Source organism: Mercenaria mercenaria, chromosome 9 (genome assembly GCF_021730395.1).
Source record: "Mercenaria mercenaria strain notata chromosome 9, MADL_Memer_1, whole genome shotgun sequence".
In the NCBI taxonomy this organism is placed as follows: domain Eukaryota; kingdom Metazoa; phylum Mollusca; class Bivalvia; order Venerida; family Veneridae; genus Mercenaria; species Mercenaria mercenaria.
In genome coordinates, this window is record NC_069369.1 from 40184883 (window position 1) to 40204389 (window position 19507).

At 33.4% G+C, this 19507-nt stretch overlaps 1 protein-coding gene across 1 annotated transcript in view; it reads right to left on the reverse strand.

The window, feature by feature from the left end:
• The window catches only part of LOC123546912 (DE-cadherin-like), a 230305-nt gene that overhangs the window by 72839 nt on the left and 137959 nt on the right, over window positions 1-19507 (reverse strand). The window contains exons 8-11 of the mRNA XM_053551286.1: window positions 17002-17085; window positions 12224-12385; window positions 7867-8006; window positions 6585-6697 (exon numbers count right to left, since the gene is read on the reverse strand). Coding sequence (XP_053407261.1) covers window positions 6585-6697; window positions 7867-8006; window positions 12224-12385; window positions 17002-17085 — 499 coding nt within the window. The remainder of the gene's footprint in view (window positions 1-6584; window positions 6698-7866; window positions 8007-12223; window positions 12386-17001; window positions 17086-19507) is intronic.

Consider the following 19507-nt stretch of genomic DNA (forward strand, 5'->3'; position numbering starts at 1 on the left):
AGAACAACATGGTAAGATCATACGATATAGATCAAAGAACAACACGGTAAGAGCATAGGATATAGACCAAAGAACAACATGGTAGTAGCATCGGATATAAATCAAAGAACAACACGGTATAAGCATCGGATATAGATCAAAGAACAGCATGGTAAAAGCATCGGATATAGATCAAAGAACAACATGGTAATAGCATACGATATATATCAAAGAACAACATGGTAATAGCATTGGATATAGATCAAAGAACACCATGGTAATAGCATAGGATATAGATAAAAGATCAACACAGCAATAGCATCGGATATTGATCAAAGAACAACATGGTAATAGCATCGGATATAGATCAAAGAACAACATGGTAATAGCATATGATATAGATCAAAGAACAGCATGGTAAAAGCATCGGATATAGATCAAAGAACAACATTGTAAAACCATCGGATATATATCAAAGAACAACATGGTAAAAGCATCGGATATAGATCAAAGAACAACATGGTAATAGCATCGGATATAGATCAAAGAACAACATGGTAAAAGCATTGGATATAGATCAAAGAACAACAAGGTAATAGCATATGAAATAGATCAAAGAACAGCATGGTAATAGCATTGGATATAGACCAAAGAACAACATGGTAATAGCATCGGATATTGATCAAAGAAAAACGTGGTATTAGCATCGGATATAGATCAAAGAACAATATGGTAAAAGCATCGGATATAGATCAAAGAACAACATGGTAAAAGCATCGGATATAGATAAAACAACAACATAGTAATAGCATATGATATAGATAAAAAAAACAGGATGGTAATAGCATTGGATATAGATCAGAGAACAACATGGTAATAGCATCGTATATAAATCAAAGAACAACATGGTAAGAGCATAGGATATAGATCAAAGAACAACACGGTAAGAGCATAGGATATAGATCAAAGAACAACCTGGTAGTAGCATTGGATATAAATCAAAGAACAACACAGTATAAGCATCGGATATAAATCAAAGAACAGCATGGTAAAAGCATCGGATATAGATCAAAGAACAGCATGGTAATAGCATAGGATATAGATAAAAGATCAAGACAGTAATAGCATCGGATATTGATCAAAGAACAACTTGGTAATAGCATCGGATATAGATAAAAGATCAAGACAGTAATAGCATAGGATATAAATCAAAGAACAACTTGGTAATAGCATCGGATATAGATCAAAGAACAACATGGTAAAAGCATCGTATATAGATCAAAGAACAACATGGCTATAGCATCGGATATAGATCAAACAACAACATGGTAATAGCGTATAATACAGACCAAAGAACAGCATGGTAATATCACTGGATATAGATAAAGAACAACATGGTAATAGCATTGGATATAGATCAAAGAGTAACATGATAAAGGCATCGGATATACATCAAAGAACAACATGGTAATAGCCTCGGATATAGATCAAAGAACAACATGGTAACAGCATAGGATAAAGATCAAAGAACAACATGGTAATAGCATCGGATGTAAATCAAAAAACAACATGGTAATAGCATTGGATATAAATAAAAGAACAACATAGTGATAGCATAAAATATAGATCAAAGAACAACATGGTAATAGCATCGGATATAAATCAAAGAACAACATGGTAGTAGCATTAGATAAGGATCAAAGAACAGCATGGTAATAGCATCGGATAAAGATCAAAAGTAAAATAAACAACATGGTAATAGCATGATAGGATATAGATTAAATAGAACAACATGGTAATAGCATAGGATATATATCAAAGAACAACATGGTAAAAGCATCGGATATAGATCAAAGTACAACACAGTAATAGCATATGATATAAATCAAAGAACAACATGGTGATAGCATAAAAAATAGATCAAGGAACAACATGGTAATAGCATCGGATATAAATCAAAGAACAACATGGTAGTAGCATTAGATAAGGATCAAAGAACAGCATGGTAATAGCATCGGATAAAGATCAAAGAACAACATGGTAATAGCATTGGATATAGATCAAAGAACAACATGGTAATAGCATAGGATATAGATCAAAGAACAACACAGTAATAGCATATGATATAAATCAAAGAACAGCATGGTAATAGCATTGGATATATATCAAAGAACAACATGGTAATAGCATTGGATATAGATCAAAGAACAACATAGTAACAGCATCAGATATAGATCAACGAACAACATAGTAATAGCATCGGGTATAGACCAAAGAACAGCATGGTAAAAGCATATGATATACATCAAGGGACAGCATGGTAATTACATCAGATATAAATCAAAGAACAGCATGGTAATAGCATAGGATATAGATCAAAGAACAACATGGTTATAGCATTGGATATAAATCAAAGAACAGCATGGTTATAGCACTGGAAATAGATCAAAGAACAATATGGTAATAGCATTGGATATAGATCAAAGAACAACATGGTAAAAGCATCGGATATAGATCAAAGTACAACATGGTAAAAGCATCGAATATAAATCAAAGAACAGTATGGTAATAGCATTGTATATAGATCAAACAACAACATGGTTATAGCACTGGATATAAATCAAAGAACAACATGGAAATAGCATATGATATAAATCATAGAACAGCATGGCACTAACATGGGATATAGATGAAAGAACAACATGGTAATAGCATCGGATATAGATCAAAGTACAACATAGTAATAGCATATGATATAAATCAAAGAACAGCATGGCACTAACATGGGATATAGATGAAAGAACAACATGGTAATAGCATCGGATATAGATCAAAGAACAGCATAGTAAAAGCATCGGATATAAATCAAAGAACAGCATTGTAATAGCATCGGATATAAATCAAAGAACAGCATGGTAATAGCATTGTATATAGATCAAACAACAACATGGTTATAGCACTGGATATAAATCAAAGAACAACATGGTAATAGCATATGATATAAATCATAGAACAGCATGGTAAAAGCATCGGATATAGACCAACGAACAACATAGTAATAGCATATGATATAAATCAAAGAACAGCATGTTAATAGCATCGAATATAAATCAAAGAACAGCATGGTAATAGCATTGAATATAGATCAAAAAACAACATGGAAATAGCGTTGGATATAAATCAAAGAACAGCATGACAATAGCATTGGATATAGATCAAAGAACAGCATGGTAAAAGCATCGGATATAGACCAAAGAACAGCATGGTAATAGCATCGGATATAGATCAAAGAACAGCATGGTAATAGCACTGGATGTAGATCAAAGAACAGCATGGTAATAGAATCAGATAAAAATCAAAGAACAGCATGGTAATAGCATCGGATATAGATCAAAGAACAGCATGGTAATAGCATTGGATATAGATCAAAGAACAGCATGGTAAAAGCATCGGATATAGATTAAAGAACAGCATGGTAACAGCATCAGATATAGATCAAAGAACAGCATGGTAATAGCACTGGAAATAGATCAAAGAACAACATGGTAATAGCATTGGATATAGATCAAAGAACAGCATGGTAATAGCATCAGATATAGATCAAAGAACAGCATGGTAATAGCATCAGATATAGATCAAAGAACAGCATGGTAAAAGCATTGGATATAGATCAAAGAACATCATGGTAACAACATCGGATATAGATCAAAGAACAGCATGGTAACAGCATCGGATATAGATCAAAGAACAGCATGGAAACAGCATTGGATATAGATCAAAGAACAGCATGATAAAAACATCGGATACAGATCAAAGAACAGCATGGTAACAGCATCAAATAAAGATCAAAGAACAGCATAGTAATAGCATTGGATATAGATCAAAGAACAGATTGGTAAAAGCATCGGATATAGATCAAAGAACAGCATGGTAACAGCATCAGATATAGATCAAAGAACAGCATGGTAACAGCATTGGATGTTGATCAAAGAATAGCATGGTAATAGCATTGGATATAGATCAAAGAACAGCATGGTAATAGCATCGGATATTGATCAAAGAACAGCATGGTAACAGCATCAGATATAGATCAAAGAACAGCATGGTAATCTGCATTAGAATATAAATCAGAGTTCAATGAAACTTTGATATAAATGAAACGCGGTCTTTAGCAAATTAATTTTAATATAAATTAAAAGGGTTCTAAATGCCTGGCATAAAAAATCTTGATAATCTGTCAAAGGCATCATAAAATCTCTAAGCTGAATTTCAGTCGCGTAGCTCCATGAAGGTTCCTGTAGTTTCGGGCCTTCATAAGAATTGCAGAAATAGTGTTTTCGAAATGTGAATTTGCTAACAGATCTGGTAAATGCTCACACATTCACACTTGCTCTGAATAACAGCGAACTATTTCGTTATTAATAAGTTGCTATTAAATTCACCTGCTTAATTCAAACGAAACATTTCATCCATATAAACCATTCTTCCACTTAAGTTTGTCCCTTTGGGTTTTTACCCTACTTACATTTCTTTCGGCATCGCTGATTCTTTTTTCTTGGCGAAAAGAAGGACACATTGGTAATCAGTGCTTTTTAAGCTACTTTCGTTTGATATCTTTGGTATAGTAGAATAATCAATATTCACAGCAAAGCTTCGAGTTAATTCTAGTTAATTTAGAATTTTGCATATATTTCTATTTTTTCATCATACCTAAATTCCTAAAGACATACATATTTTAGCCGAAACATTAAACAAACTATTATCTTATTTTAAATTGCTTTAGTGTCAACTATGTATAAATGTATTTTTCAGTCATGTCTATCATTTAAAGGAAAGTTTTGCACACATTAAGCATAATTTATTTTATTTGTTTCATAGTCTATGATACATTCATTTTGACGCTGTTCATAAGATAAAATGAATTTCCAAATTCAATGAAATGAAATGATAAAATGAATTTCCGAATTTGAATCAAATATTTCATCACAAATATATACAGATCAGCTCAAGCGGAAAACCCACTTTCCGTTTTTCCTCGAAGGAAAAATCTTGCATAGCGAGGAATTCCTCCGAGTACTGCCTAATTCTGACTCGGAGTACCGACTGTTATAGTTTTATTACTTTAGCGGAATTTCGTCGAGTCACTCCGAGAAATTACTTGACGGAACTCCGAGTCGAAATTATACAGGTAACACTATAATGATTTCCGGTATTTTATGGCCACTCCGCGCGACTCCGAGTCTGTAATAAACAATAAATCGGTCATTTCGAGCGCCGCGAGATGATTTGACGAAACTTCGAGGCAGTATTTCCTTACTTGGACGAATTGTTTTTGTATGATTAGCTTGTTCTTTTAATTGAATGTATGAAACTGTTGTGAACTTGTATATTGAAATATTTTCTGACCATGCAAATTAGATAAAGAAGTATATTTGTGTATAAAAATCTAAATAATTAATCATACGAAATTAAACAAACTTTCAAATCACCGCCGTTAAAGTCAAGTCATTTGTTAAATTTTGATACATTTAAATAATTTCTGACATTGCAAATTAAATTTAGGAAAAAAGTCGTGTAATTATTTATGTATGCACTAAATTAAGAATAATTTATAAATAGATAAACGTTAAAATAACACCCGCTAAAAGTAAATTGTTTTGTTTGATATTCAAAATAAATGCAAATTAGATGTAGAAGTAAATTTATGTAGAATGGACTAAATTATTAATCATATATAATTTAACAAAGTTCCAAATGAGCGCCGTTAAAGGAAACTGCTTTGTTAAATTTTGATATAGAAATAATTTCTGACTTTGCGAATTTATTTTAGAAATAAAGTCATGAAAATGCACTAAATTATGAATAATTTATAACTAGATAAACTTTTAGAATACGCCCGCTAGAAAAGTAAAATGTTAAGTATTAAGAATTATATAAAACAAAACACAATTTCAAAAGATAGTTATTTGTTAAATATTATATTGAAATAGTTTCTGACAGTGCAAATTAGATTTAGAAATAAATTGATGTAAAATGCACTAAATTAGAAACTGTATAAGACTAGATAAACGTTAAGATAATGACCGTGAAAGAAAAGTGACCTTTATTAATTAATGAAAAGTATAGGAGAAATGATTAATTTTCATTATGAAAATGGTCTTTCTTTTATTCATTTGGAAGGAATTATAAATAGGATAAAAATACTACTGCCGTATCCACTCAAAAAGTGATGAAATATCATAAGTAAACAGAAAAATTTGGTTTATTTAAAGTACGATAAAAAATACTTCAGTATTATTTTTATTTACAAATTCTGTGTTATTTCGCTTATCATTATGTAAAATATAATCACCCTGCTCCGAGTAATTTGAAATCTGTCCTCGAAGTTACTCAAGGCCCATTTAAATTTGTATAGGTAATTAATTATTCGTCTCGGAGTCACATGAAGGAATTCTGTCAAGTGACTCGAAAACAAAAGAAACCAATACAGGTGTGTATTCCACTAATTGGATTTCATCTCGAGTCACTTCGAGGATTCGTGTACGCACTATTGGCATCTTTCACGATCGATGACAGTAAAAAAACAACATATAACGTTTACTTACTTTAACGTAATATCGTAGGATAAAACTGCATTTTGTGCATCTGCATCAACATCCTCTGTTATAACAAGCTGGTTGTTATTGATGATATGAAACATTTTCGGTTCTGTTGGAGCCTGTAATAACAGTACTTATAGGAGACAAGCCAATCAAATATTAATGCGACTTGAGAATGTAGAACATTGTACGTGACATCGTAGTGAACGTGTTAAATCATTTTGCTTTCAAGTCGGAATAATCAAAGAATAGAGACGTGTGGTGCAGGCGATTTTGGTAGAAAAAGTAAAAATGGATATTTACGTGTGTTTGACAAGTAATTATTATGAGATATAAAATTTGTTGCTTATTTTCTATTAAAGGGACTAACCCGCATATTTTAGGCGAAAAAAATTCTCTAAAAATCAATAAAAAGTGAGTACTCTGAAAGTGGCTAGTGATACAAACTTTTGACATTCAAATTTTCTGCATTATTTCAAAAGCGTTGCAACGGTTTACTATCTTCTGCACAATAGTTTTGGTTATTTATTAGAATATCTTGCAAAAATCTAATGTCAATAAGTTTGTATCACTAGTCACTTTCAGAGTATTCACTTATGTTTCGCCTAAAATGTGTTTGTTAGTCCCTTTAAAAAGCACATCACACACTTTATATATTATAAATACAGTTACACTAACTAGCTGATAATTCCGTTAAAGCGTCTGATGACCTTTCTTCATTATGAAGACTTTTCATGTAGCTGACTGGAAACGTTTTGGCTACGAGATTGATTTGAAGTTCAACAAGAGCTGTCCGTAAGCCAGCACGCTCGACTTTTCTCAGTGCTTGACTCTGAATTAGAGCTTTGCCAGTAAAAGGGGCATAAATCTGTCGAAATTCTAATCAGAGTTATGGGGTTTGTTTCTCCTGGTGTAGACTGTGATAGTAAATAACTATGTTAAGTTTCAAGTCAAAAGCTTTGATAGTAACAGAGATATTTGACTTTATCAAAAACTTTAATAAAAAAAATCTAAGTTAAAAAGGGGCATAAATCTGTCAAAATTCAAATCAGAGTTATGGTGATTGTTTCTCCTGGTGTAGACTGTGATAGTAAATAACTATTTTAAGTTTCAAGTAAAAAACTTTAACCAACCGCGAGGGCGACGCCGACGCCAACGCTGGGGCAAGTGCAATAGCCCTACATTTTCTTCGAAAGTCGAGCTAAAAATGAACGGTTACAAGTACGCAAAGCTTCAGTGTGTTAACATGATACAAACATATTACACTACTTGGTAAGCAAGATTGTACCTGCTCAACAATTTCAATTGTCATTTCTGCATCATTGTCTTTGTCAGATGTTGTAAGAACATATACAATAGCATCTTTTTTCGTGTCCTTTTCTGCTATTTTGATCTCTTCTTTATCCATTGGTGCATTAAACACAGGACCTAATATTTTGTGAAAAAGAAATGATATTGACAGTTAATATATTTTGTTTTCATATGCATTTCAGAACATTGTATTCCGGTCTTGGACTAATGCACTAATTCGTGAATCATACAAAAGGCTTTTACAAAAGATTTTTAATGAATACATTTCAAAATGTTTGAAAACGTGCAATCAAAATATGAACAAAATATCAGGAATATATTTAATGTGTAATATGTTCATGTGTAAGACAGCACAATACTACTTTTTCTTGAATTTATTAATGCAAGTTTTGCACACCTTTTTTGTCAGCTATTATTAAGACTAAAGAAAATACAAATTTTCCAACATATTATGTAAGGTATGAACTGACCCTGGCATACATAACCATCCCGAAAACAACATATAAACAACATATAAAGAGTATTAAGAGAGTTTGTTCCAATGGGACAGGTAAACCAGTACATATTTTACTGAAAAGATTCAGTCAGTCATTTTAGATTCTGGTTTGTCTACATTTTGCTGATATAAAAATTTGATAACGTTTTGATATTCTAACTGAGTACGATGCAACTCATTGCAAACAATAAATTCAGAAAAGGTCTCACTTTAACAAATAGTATAAGAATCTTTCACTGGCTGAAGGTGCTGATGGAAATAACTGGCTCGAGGGTAACTGTATAGGCGGCAACGAGGCTCTGTCGAGCTACGAATATTGTGTACTCAACTCCTCTTGCAGTTTCCATATAACTGAACTGATACTTAGTTATTACATCCACATGGAACTGACATGCACATATTGTCGGGTATCTTTCTGATACCCATATTAAAGAGAAAAGAATCCACGAGTGATTTTGTGATTTGTACTAGAACGACACCCCTCTACAATGTATCCGATTTTTTGTTTGGAATAATGTCCACTTTTAGGACTGTAATATAAAAACTAAATCGAAATATTGTGTACTCTAATTCTCCCATTGTTTCCATCCGACTGAAATAGCAGCATAAAGCGGACATGTGCATTTTGTCTCAGTACTTATTTGGGAGTTAAGGTCCCTTTTACTTTGAAATGTTTATTCATATACATTTTAAACTAAACTCCTTCATCAGTTTCCATCCAATTAGAAAGAAACTTGGTATACATTATAAACATGAAGTGGGCATGAGAATATTATCGCGTTATCACTAAGACGTCCCTTCGCAAGGAGCTCCATTGGTTGCCAGTGAAATACAGGGTGCAGTACAAGGTTCTGACCCACACCTTTAAAGCTTTACACAATCAGTCCCTGCCTATATTAGGGATATGATGGATGTGTATAAACCGGTCAGAAACCTAAGATTCCAAGACACGCTGTCACTGGTTATGCCAAACACTAAAACCGTGATATATGGCAATCGGAGCTTTTCGTTCACTGCTCCCAAGCTTTGGAACTCCCTTCCTGTCAAGATCAGGGAAGCTGATTCGCTGGCTGCTTTCAAAAGCCTGCTAAAAACTCATAAAGAGTACAGCATTTCGTAAACTGACCAATGTGTAGAACAGTATTATATCCTAGGGTCACTTAAATACTTTTATACTTTTATATATGTATATATGTTTTATCTGTATGTTTTACATTCATAAATTTTGTTAATGTGAAAATGCGTAATGTGTAATTGTTTGCACTGTTTGCAATTTATTCTGTAAAGCACTTTCAAACGTGTACATGAAATAGTGCTATATGAATTTGATATAATAATAAAAATCGGGACTTCCATGCCTTTAGTTATGAGCTTGTTTGGACTTTATCTATTATTCAGTCAATTACTTTCATAGACATATGTCAGGCAGTGGTGACATAATTCTTGATGAGGTAAGTGAGTGGACCAACACTTTAATCTTCCTTGCAATGCCAGATTATTTCAGGAAGAAGTATCAAACTAGAAGCATCATGTAAAAATACACCACTTTATCACTTGTTTGACGTCGCTGGCGTGAAATAAAGCCATTACATAAAAATGATGATACACTAGTGTAATAAAGCTTTGACGTCGACGTCGTTTAAAGAGAATTCCTATAGTTTTTTTCCTTTCATATAATTTTTTTAAATTCACATATATGATAGGAAAATTTGTGCTGAAAACAATGAACAAATAAAAACAATAGGTCACCAGACTTGTTTTTGTGAAAAATTGTTTTGAACACACCCACTGTTGCTGAAACTGCCAGCGATTTTTCGACATTTTCATAATTTTCTGCTTTTTTATAAATACCAACCAAAATATACATCCAGGCAGCACAATACGGTTTTTTCTTTTTACAGATTTTATTATATACTTATTTGATATCATAGTCATATTTGTAATACTCTATCCTTACAAATAATGGGTACAAATGAAAAAAAATATTGTTTCATATTTACTTTTGTGAACTTTTTTCAATGAAAACTACCCATAGTGAAGAATATTTTTTTTTTAATTTTGAAAAAACTCTTTCATAGAATTTTTTCTTTTTTTTTGTGTGTATAGATAATTGTATTGTGAGCATAAAAATGGCTAAAAATGTGTGGGTCACCAGGCTAAATTTTGTGTTAAGACCGCTAGAATACAACACCTGTTCGGACGGAAATGGCGCAAACCTGACCAAATTGATTACATGTATGTCTGCTAAAAGTTAAAAAAAGTTTTAAAAATTCTTAATTCTTTTTATAATTGAATACTAAATAATCTGAAAGGTGATATTGTCTTATCAGTACTAAGTCAATTACCTTACATTATATGAACAACACTGTCTTTGTACTAAAATGCGGTGTGAAAACACAACCACAAAAATAGCAAAATACCTGTCAGGCATGATACTTGTCAATACAAGATAAACCAGTATCAACATTTGATTACTGATATAACTTATCAAAAATGTTATTTCATTCAAAATTCCTCATATTTAAGATTGTCTGTAACATGTTTCTACAAATGTTGACTTCAGTTCAGTTTTCCATAGAAAGTGTCGGCTGCGCGGAAAGATGCGCATAAAAAACTATAGGAATTCCCTTTAAAGTATAGGAGACGTTGGTCAAATTGACTTGTTAATACCAGTTGAAGAAAGTAGAACTTCTGATGTTTCGGCAGGAAAACTTAACATGTGATAAAAAGAATATTACATTTGTGACTTTCCACATTGAATTTATTAAGCTCGTTGAATAAAATTAATAAAATGCTCTACAGAGCCTCGCATTTTATTACTTTATTCAACTCGTTTAACAAATTCAATATGAAAAGACACTCATGTAATATCCTCTATATAGGTGGTAACAAGTTACATAAACATTACCCAAACACCATTCCACTTGCCAAAGTGATATCAGTATACTGCCAAATAACAAGCTATTGGTACACTTTCAACACCCGGTGAAATGCCCGCACGATATAACGTTATGCCTTCTAGACAGGGTGGCATAGTTTTACAATGGTACTCGGGGTCATATTCCATCACTATTCCATTACGTGTGCCACAATTGCCCGAAGATACAACACACCCGTAAATTAACATAATATTATTAAATGACACTGGCGTGTGGTAAGTAGTTATTGGCATGACTTATGTAACCTATAAGGGTGTATGCTGTCTAATAAATACATTTTCTAAAATGGTAGTTTTAAGTGCCTAAAGTGGTTACTGTAACGAAAAATCTATACTGACAGGAATGCGGTCACTTGCATATCAGGCAGCATGCCAAGAACTGTATAGTGCGAACGCTTTTGGTTTCTGGTATAGGTAACACGTTTCTGTCCCGCACAAGTGTATTACCATTTATAGTGAGGTATATGATAAACGGTTGTCTATTTTAGATCTAGATGAAGCACAATACTTTGATTTTATCCCTTTATTTAATATTCCTATAATTATATGTTTTCAATTTAACAAATCATCAAGTTTTTTTCCATCTGTACTTTAACGCGAATTCAAGTTGTTGGCACAGCAAGCGAATTGTTGTGTATGCTTCATGTTAGTGACAGGATAGACACGGCTGTATACAACTGTCACGGTTACTGTTACTAGTAATATAATAAACACATCTCTTAGTAATAGCCTTAACAATAATTGATGGTATACCATTTACCCAAAACATTGATATGTTTATACCACTTACTTGCTTTTAAAACTAAGATTATATCATTTTCCCACAACATTTATGTTGATACCACTTACTTGCTTTCAATAAGATTATATCATTTACCTGTTACAACGTATAGAACCTACCGGTAACAACTTGGAAAAATATTTCAATCGAATCTTTGAGACCTCCACCGTCCGTTGCCGTTACTATTACTGTGTATTTTTCATTCACCGAAAAATCAAGTTCTACTCCTGGAGCAACCTTTATCTCTCCTGTGTCCGGGTCAATTTCTAAATGTAGTGTTCCTGCAAAGTGAGACTTAAATACAACAATGTATATACGACAAGTCAAGAAGATATTAACGTTGTGTTATTAACACAATATATAAAAGAAATGAAAGTAATCTGTTCTGTTTTATATATTGTTCTAAAGATAATGTGAGGTAATATGATAAAGAAATGATAAACTTTGATAAGTCACTTATATGTACCCGTCATGGTTACATGAAAACGTAACTGCATATCATAACTATGATGAACAATATGGAGTTATGAGGCGTCATTTACCTGTATTTACTGTGCATGATAACTTTGGTGAAAAATAATGAATTATGATGCAGCACTTACCTGTCATAGACTATCTAGCCTGTATTGATAAATATAATAGATAAATGGTGAATTATGATAAGACACTTAGCTGCCATGGAGTATCTAGTCTGTATTGATAAATATAATAGATAAATGGTGAATTATGATAAGACACTTAGTTGCCATGGAGTATCTTAGGTCTGTATGATAAATATAATAGGTAACTTGTGAATTATGATAAGGCACTTACATTGTGTAGCTGCAATGGAGTATCTAGACTGTATGATAAATAAAACGGCTCATTGCAGATCAGCTGGACAAATGTATACACTCAGTAATACCATGTTGGTTTCATGACAGATTTCAACAGACTATCAGTAAAAACCAATAGAGTGTGAGTCACGACTCGTTACAACTTGCTCATATAAACGGGTCAATGGCCAAGTGTACGTCATTGGAGTGAATAACAGAGATTGGCTCCACAGAGCTGAACGCAGTTGAAGGAGATATCAATATCTCACTTTACTCCATGATGTCTCACTGTTGAATGTTGACAATTATTACCGCTGATGCGCAAGACCATGACTAAGACATGATCACTCGTAATTACAAACTTATAGAAAATCAGATTAACATAAAAGCTATCCGACAAAATCAACCATTATACTAACTGTACAATAATAACAACGAGATGACTACTCAATAATTAAAATCTCAACAACTTGCTTCCAGTGGTTTGTCAAAATCGTGGAGACACTTCTGAAGAGGAATCCCGGAATATTGTTTTCGAAAGGATTTTTTTACAAATTCGAAACTTGCACCGGAAAACAAATGGCCCATACTGGCGTATTTGTTATATATATTGTATTAATATTGGCTAATTGTATAATCATTTCAAAACAATAACTCTTATTTTGGTATTTATTCTATCACTACGGGAAAGATTATAAATATTTTTCGGTCGGAATTGAAACTGATTCCATTTGTCTGTTCCACTGATCTGTCTTAGCAATACAGCGTCAGTTTTGAGGGCAAGGGATATTAAATTTGAAAATTCAACGAATCTGCGCTGATACCAGTGCGAAAAAATCACTAAAATTCCAATTTTGAGAAATTCCCGGAAAGTGTTGAATGGATGTATTGCATATAATTAACACTTCATCATTTTCAGCCTGCCGATACCGTTGTTTCTATGATAAAAACGTGTAAAACTCCAGTTTCAGGACACTAAATTTTGAGGCAAAAACGACCCAAAATGCACACCTTGCGCTACATGTACCGCATTATCTGCAATTGACTGACCTAAACATATATGTATATTTTTAAAGCATGTGACCAGACGAAAATAATGGTAGGAAGAAAAGTGTCTCATAACCGTTCACTTTTCCCGCAAATTTGAGCTGAATCTGGATGGAAGGATGATCATTTCTTTTTTTTTCTGACTTCCGTTACCTCAGGTAAGATTTTAGACCCTGTCGCCTACACGGAGCTAGGAAATACACAGGGATCCTTGGTTCTATAAACACCATAAATAACCAGTTGAATATAAAGGCCTTTAAAGTACATCTACCTATTTTATTTATAAAACGTTGCCTGCCACTTAACAAACCAATTACAAGCGTACAGATTTCTCAGACTCCTATTTCAGCCGTAAATAGATTAAGTCTGTAAGCCAAGGGAAGTAACACAGTCTAACAGATTTCTGTATCGTATCAATACCATAATCCAACGCGCGTATGCTAATCTAAAAATAGCCAGGCTTTCCCGAAGAGAAATGTAGCACAGTATACACCTTGGTATTGAATGCTCAGAGAAAATTGTCTTAAAACTTAAAAGCAAAGAACTTGACTTGCGTATCGGCAATTAGCAAACATAACATACCTACAACTATGAACGTTTAAACAATTAACAACTGATAAGCGCAGATAATTCCAGTGGACGCGTCTAATTCCATTTGATTAATCGATAGGCATTGTCCCATACAGTGCACGCGTGATAGGCATGCTTCCATGCGTTGAAGGTCGCTTTCGCGTAGGAAGACATTTTTTTTATTCTGTAATTACAATATTTTAACAGCGAATTTCTCTTGGGTGATTTCTATTGTATAAGTAATATCACTTCAAATCCATTTTCCAGCTGATATCGCAAATGCTTACCGCTGCTTTCTTTTTGTTAACCAAGGACTACTTTCTTCATGCGAATTAGGCGGTTCAAATCTAAAGGTTTTCATCGAGTGTCTTCGGATTTAGCCTAACTTAAGCAAGTGTCTCTGACGAGACCCTTGCTAATAAATAAGGAACTATAATGAGGCACTTAGCTGTCATGGAGTATGTAGACTGTATGATAAATAAAAAACATAAATAATGAATAATAATGAGGCACTTAGCTGTCATGAAGTATCTAGTCTGTATGACAAAAATAATAGATAAATGGTGAATTATTATGAGGCACTTAGCTGTCATGAAGTATTTACTATTACTGTGCGTGGTGAGGAATTATCAATCTTACTGAGGTACACGAATTTTTGTGCTGCATTTGTTTGCAAACGATTAGGGGCTTACCTGCCGTGTATATTTAATATATGTCGAAATATTCTGTGCCTCTTACCTGTCATGCAGTTTTAAATGTTTATGTTTATTATGATAAATAAATGTTAAATAAAGATGAGACACTTACCTGTAATGGAGTATTGATTGTTTCTGTTTAAAATGTTTAATACATGTAGAATTATGATGTTGCACTTACCATTTAATGATAACTCTGATAAATCAATGTGGAAAGTTTGAGGCGCTAACTGTCATAGAGTATTTTACTCAAAAAGATAACTCTGATAAATCAATGAGGGAAGTTGATGAGGCGCTAATTGTCACGAAGAACTTGCTGTGCATGATAAATATGAAAAATACATGTGAAATTACGATGAGAGACTTATCTGTCATAGAGTATTTATTCATAATGATAAATATGATAAATGCGTTTGACATTACGATGCGGCACTTACCTGCCATAGAGTATTTACTCCTAATGATAAATATGAAAACAAATAGCTAACGCGTGACGGCGTTTTGGCCGGGTTTTCTGAATTAGGTGATAATGAGTTTAAGTTCTAATAAAGGCTTACAATAAATAACTCAAAAATTAATAAGCACTATTGAAGGAAAAAGGGAAAAAAAGAAATGGACAGGTAGAAAATGAAATTAAAGAAAATAAATTGGTGTAAAAATATCAAAGCAATAAAAACAGCATTTTTAATGTTTATATCCCTGTGTCCTTGACCTTTGCCCCGAAATCAATAGGAGTCATGTACACATCAAGGCCAACATACATATGACGTTTCAAGGTCCTAGGTGAAATATTTGTCCAGATATTGAGCGGGAACCATTTTTAATGTTCAGGTCCCTGTGACATTGACCTTTGACCAAGTGAACCCATTCTCACTTTGGACCAACAAGGGTAATTGAGAATCATTCTGACCAAGTTCCTTGAAGTTTGGAGAAGAAGTTGTTGAGAGAAATGAATGAACAAAAAGGTTAACATGAGGCTCATTGTGACATTGACCTTTGATCCAGTGACCCCGAAATCAATAGAGATCGTGTACACATCAAGTCCAACATACTTATGAAGTTTTAAGGTCCTAGATGAAATAATTGTCCAGATATTGAGCGGAAACCATTTTCAATGTTCAGGTCCCTGTGACCTTGACCTTTGACCCAGTGAACCCATTCTCACTCTGGTCCAACTAGCGTAATAGGGGATAATTCTGACAAAATTTCTTGAAGTTTGGATAAGTAGTTGTTGAGAAAAATGAATCAACAAGAAGGTTAACATGAGACTCATTATTTCCATCCATCCGCCCGCCCATTCGCCCGGACAGAGCTTATCTACAAGCTGGATTTTTCTTCGAAAACCCGGCCAAAACAGGTGAAATTATGATGCGGCATTAAGCTATCATGGAGGATTTACTGTGTATCACGAGGAAACTGAATCCTACTGAAGTACACGATCTTTTGCGCAGCATTTGTTTACAAATGATTGAGGAACTATGAGCAGGCGCTTACCTGTCATTGAATATTTACCATGTATGATTATATATGTTGAACTATTCTGTGCCTCTTGTCTGTACACATAATGCAGTTTTTATTATTTATGACTAACATAATGAATATATGTGAAATAATGATGTGACACTAACCGGCTATGGAGAATATAATACGATGTATGATATAAAAAGGTTATATAAATGTAGAATTATGATGTGACACCAGCATGTCATGGAGTATTTAGTCAGTTTGATAAATATGATAAATAAATTTGGAAATTGATGAGAAACTGACCTGTCATGGAGTATTTAAGAGAAGACTGGCCGAATGATTCTGTTATATCAACATCTTTTGCTTTTATGGTATACACTGTGTCTCCTGTAATTATAAACAAGAGGGCCAAGATGGCCCTAGGTCGCTCACCTGAGAAACACACCATAACAGTGTAAACATGTTTGACCTAGTGATTTCATGGAAACAAATATTCTGGCCAATTTTAATTAAGATTGGACCAAAAAATATGGTCTCTTGAGTTTAAACAAGTATTTTCTTAGATATGACCTAGTGACCTAGTTTTTGACCCCAGATAACCCATATTCAAAGATGACCTAGATTTTACCAAGGCAATCATTCTGACCAAATTTCATGAAGATCAATTGAAAAATACAGTCTCTATCGCATACACATTTTTTTTTTTATTTGACCTATGACCTAGATTTTGACCCCAGATGTCCCATATTCATACTCGACTTAGATTTCATCAAGGCAATCATTCTGACATAATTTTATGAAGATCAGTTAAAAAATACAGATTCTATCGCAAACACAAGGTTTTTCTTTGATTTGACCTAGTGAACTAGTTTTTAATTCCAGATAACCCTTATTCGAACTCGACCTAGATTTCATCAAGGCAATCATTCTGACAAAATTTCATGAAGATCAATTTAAAAATACAGCCTCTATAGCATACACGAGTTTTTTCTTTGATTTGACATAGTGACCTATTTTTGACCCCAGATAACCCATAATCAAACTCGACCTAGATTTTATCAAGGCAATCATTCTGATCAAATTTCATGAAAATCATTCGAAAAATACAGCCTCTATCGCATACATAAGCTTTTTCTTTGATTGGATCTAGTGACCTAGTTTCTGATCCCAGATGACCCATTTTTAAATTTTCTCTAGATTTCATCAAGGAATCATTCTGACCAAATTTCATGAAGATCAATCTAAAAGTACAGCTTCTATCGCATACACAAGGTTTTCCTTTGATTTGACCTAGTGATCTAGTTTTTGACCCCAGATGACCCATATTCGAACTTGGCCTAGATTTTATCAAGATAATCATTCTGACCAAATTTCATGAAGATCAGTTGAAAAATCCAGCCTCTATCGCATATACAATGTTTTTCTTTGATTCGACCTAATGACCTAGTTTTTGATCTCAGATAACCTATTTTCAAACTTGGCTTAGATTTCATTAAGGTAATCATTCTGAAATAAATCATGAAGATCAACTGAAAAATACAGCCTCTATCGCATACACAAAGTTTTTCTTTGATTTGACCTAGTGACCTAGTTTTTGACCCAAGATGACCCATTTTCGAACCTGGCCTAGATTTTATCAAGGTTATCATTCTGACAAAATTTCATGAAGATCAGTTGAAAAATCCAGCCTCTATCGCATACACAAGCTAAATATTGACAGACAGACAGACGACGGACATAGAGCGATCACAAAAACTCCCCTGAGCATTGCTCAGGTGAGCTAACAAGGAGCATTTCGTAACATACGGAATACTACGCTAATTGTTTATCCTGTATAACATGCATCTGGAAAGCTATATTTTTCGATGAACACAGCCAAACCTCATACGACATCAAGGACAGAGTCAAAACCATAGTATGCACATAGAAGGTACACAATTATGAAATATAAATATGCAACATAGCCAATAGTTTCTGAGTAAATTGTAATGGTTTTGTAAAAACTAAGCACCATAGTTAAGGTCAAAATTGTTACTACGTACATTGAATGGATTTGTAAATCTAAGCACCATAGCCAAGGTCAAATTTGTTATTGCACACATTTAAGGGATTTGTATAAAATATGCGCCATAGCCGAGGTCAAAACTGTTATTGCGTACATTTAAAGGATTTGTACAGTCAAGGTCAAAATTTGTATTGCGTACATTTAAAGAATATTTTTATGCACCATAGACGCGGTCAAAAATTGTTATTGTGTAAAGTTAAAGGATTTGTATAGGTCAAAATTGTTATTGCATGTATTTAAAGGATTGGTATAAAATATGCACCATAGCCAAGGTCAAAATTGTTATTTAGTACATTAAAAAGATTTGTTTAAAATATGCACCATTGCAAATGACGTGAATTTCAACACCACACAGATACAATTAAATGTCATACGGCGACATTCTAGCTTTCTGTTGTCGAGGAAGACCCAAGGTTTACATCCTTATGGTATTTCGGGCACAGGCGGATATCTTGTTAGAGCCTCCGAACTTCCAAACTGATTTGAAGTTAGCAACCTTATCTACTCGACCACAAAGGTCCCCAGTTCTGCATTATGGCTATTAAATATTTACTGTAAGAATCTGAGAACAGAGCTAATACTGGCCTAGAACATTTAAGAAGAGAATTTAAAATTCCTCACACTACTTGAGCATTATTCTTCCTGACAGTATGCAATTTTCAATCACCTGACAGTCAAAACTGCTCTTACAAGACCAAGACACTGACTGGTTAAATTATTTGTTTTGTGTAGAATATACAACAT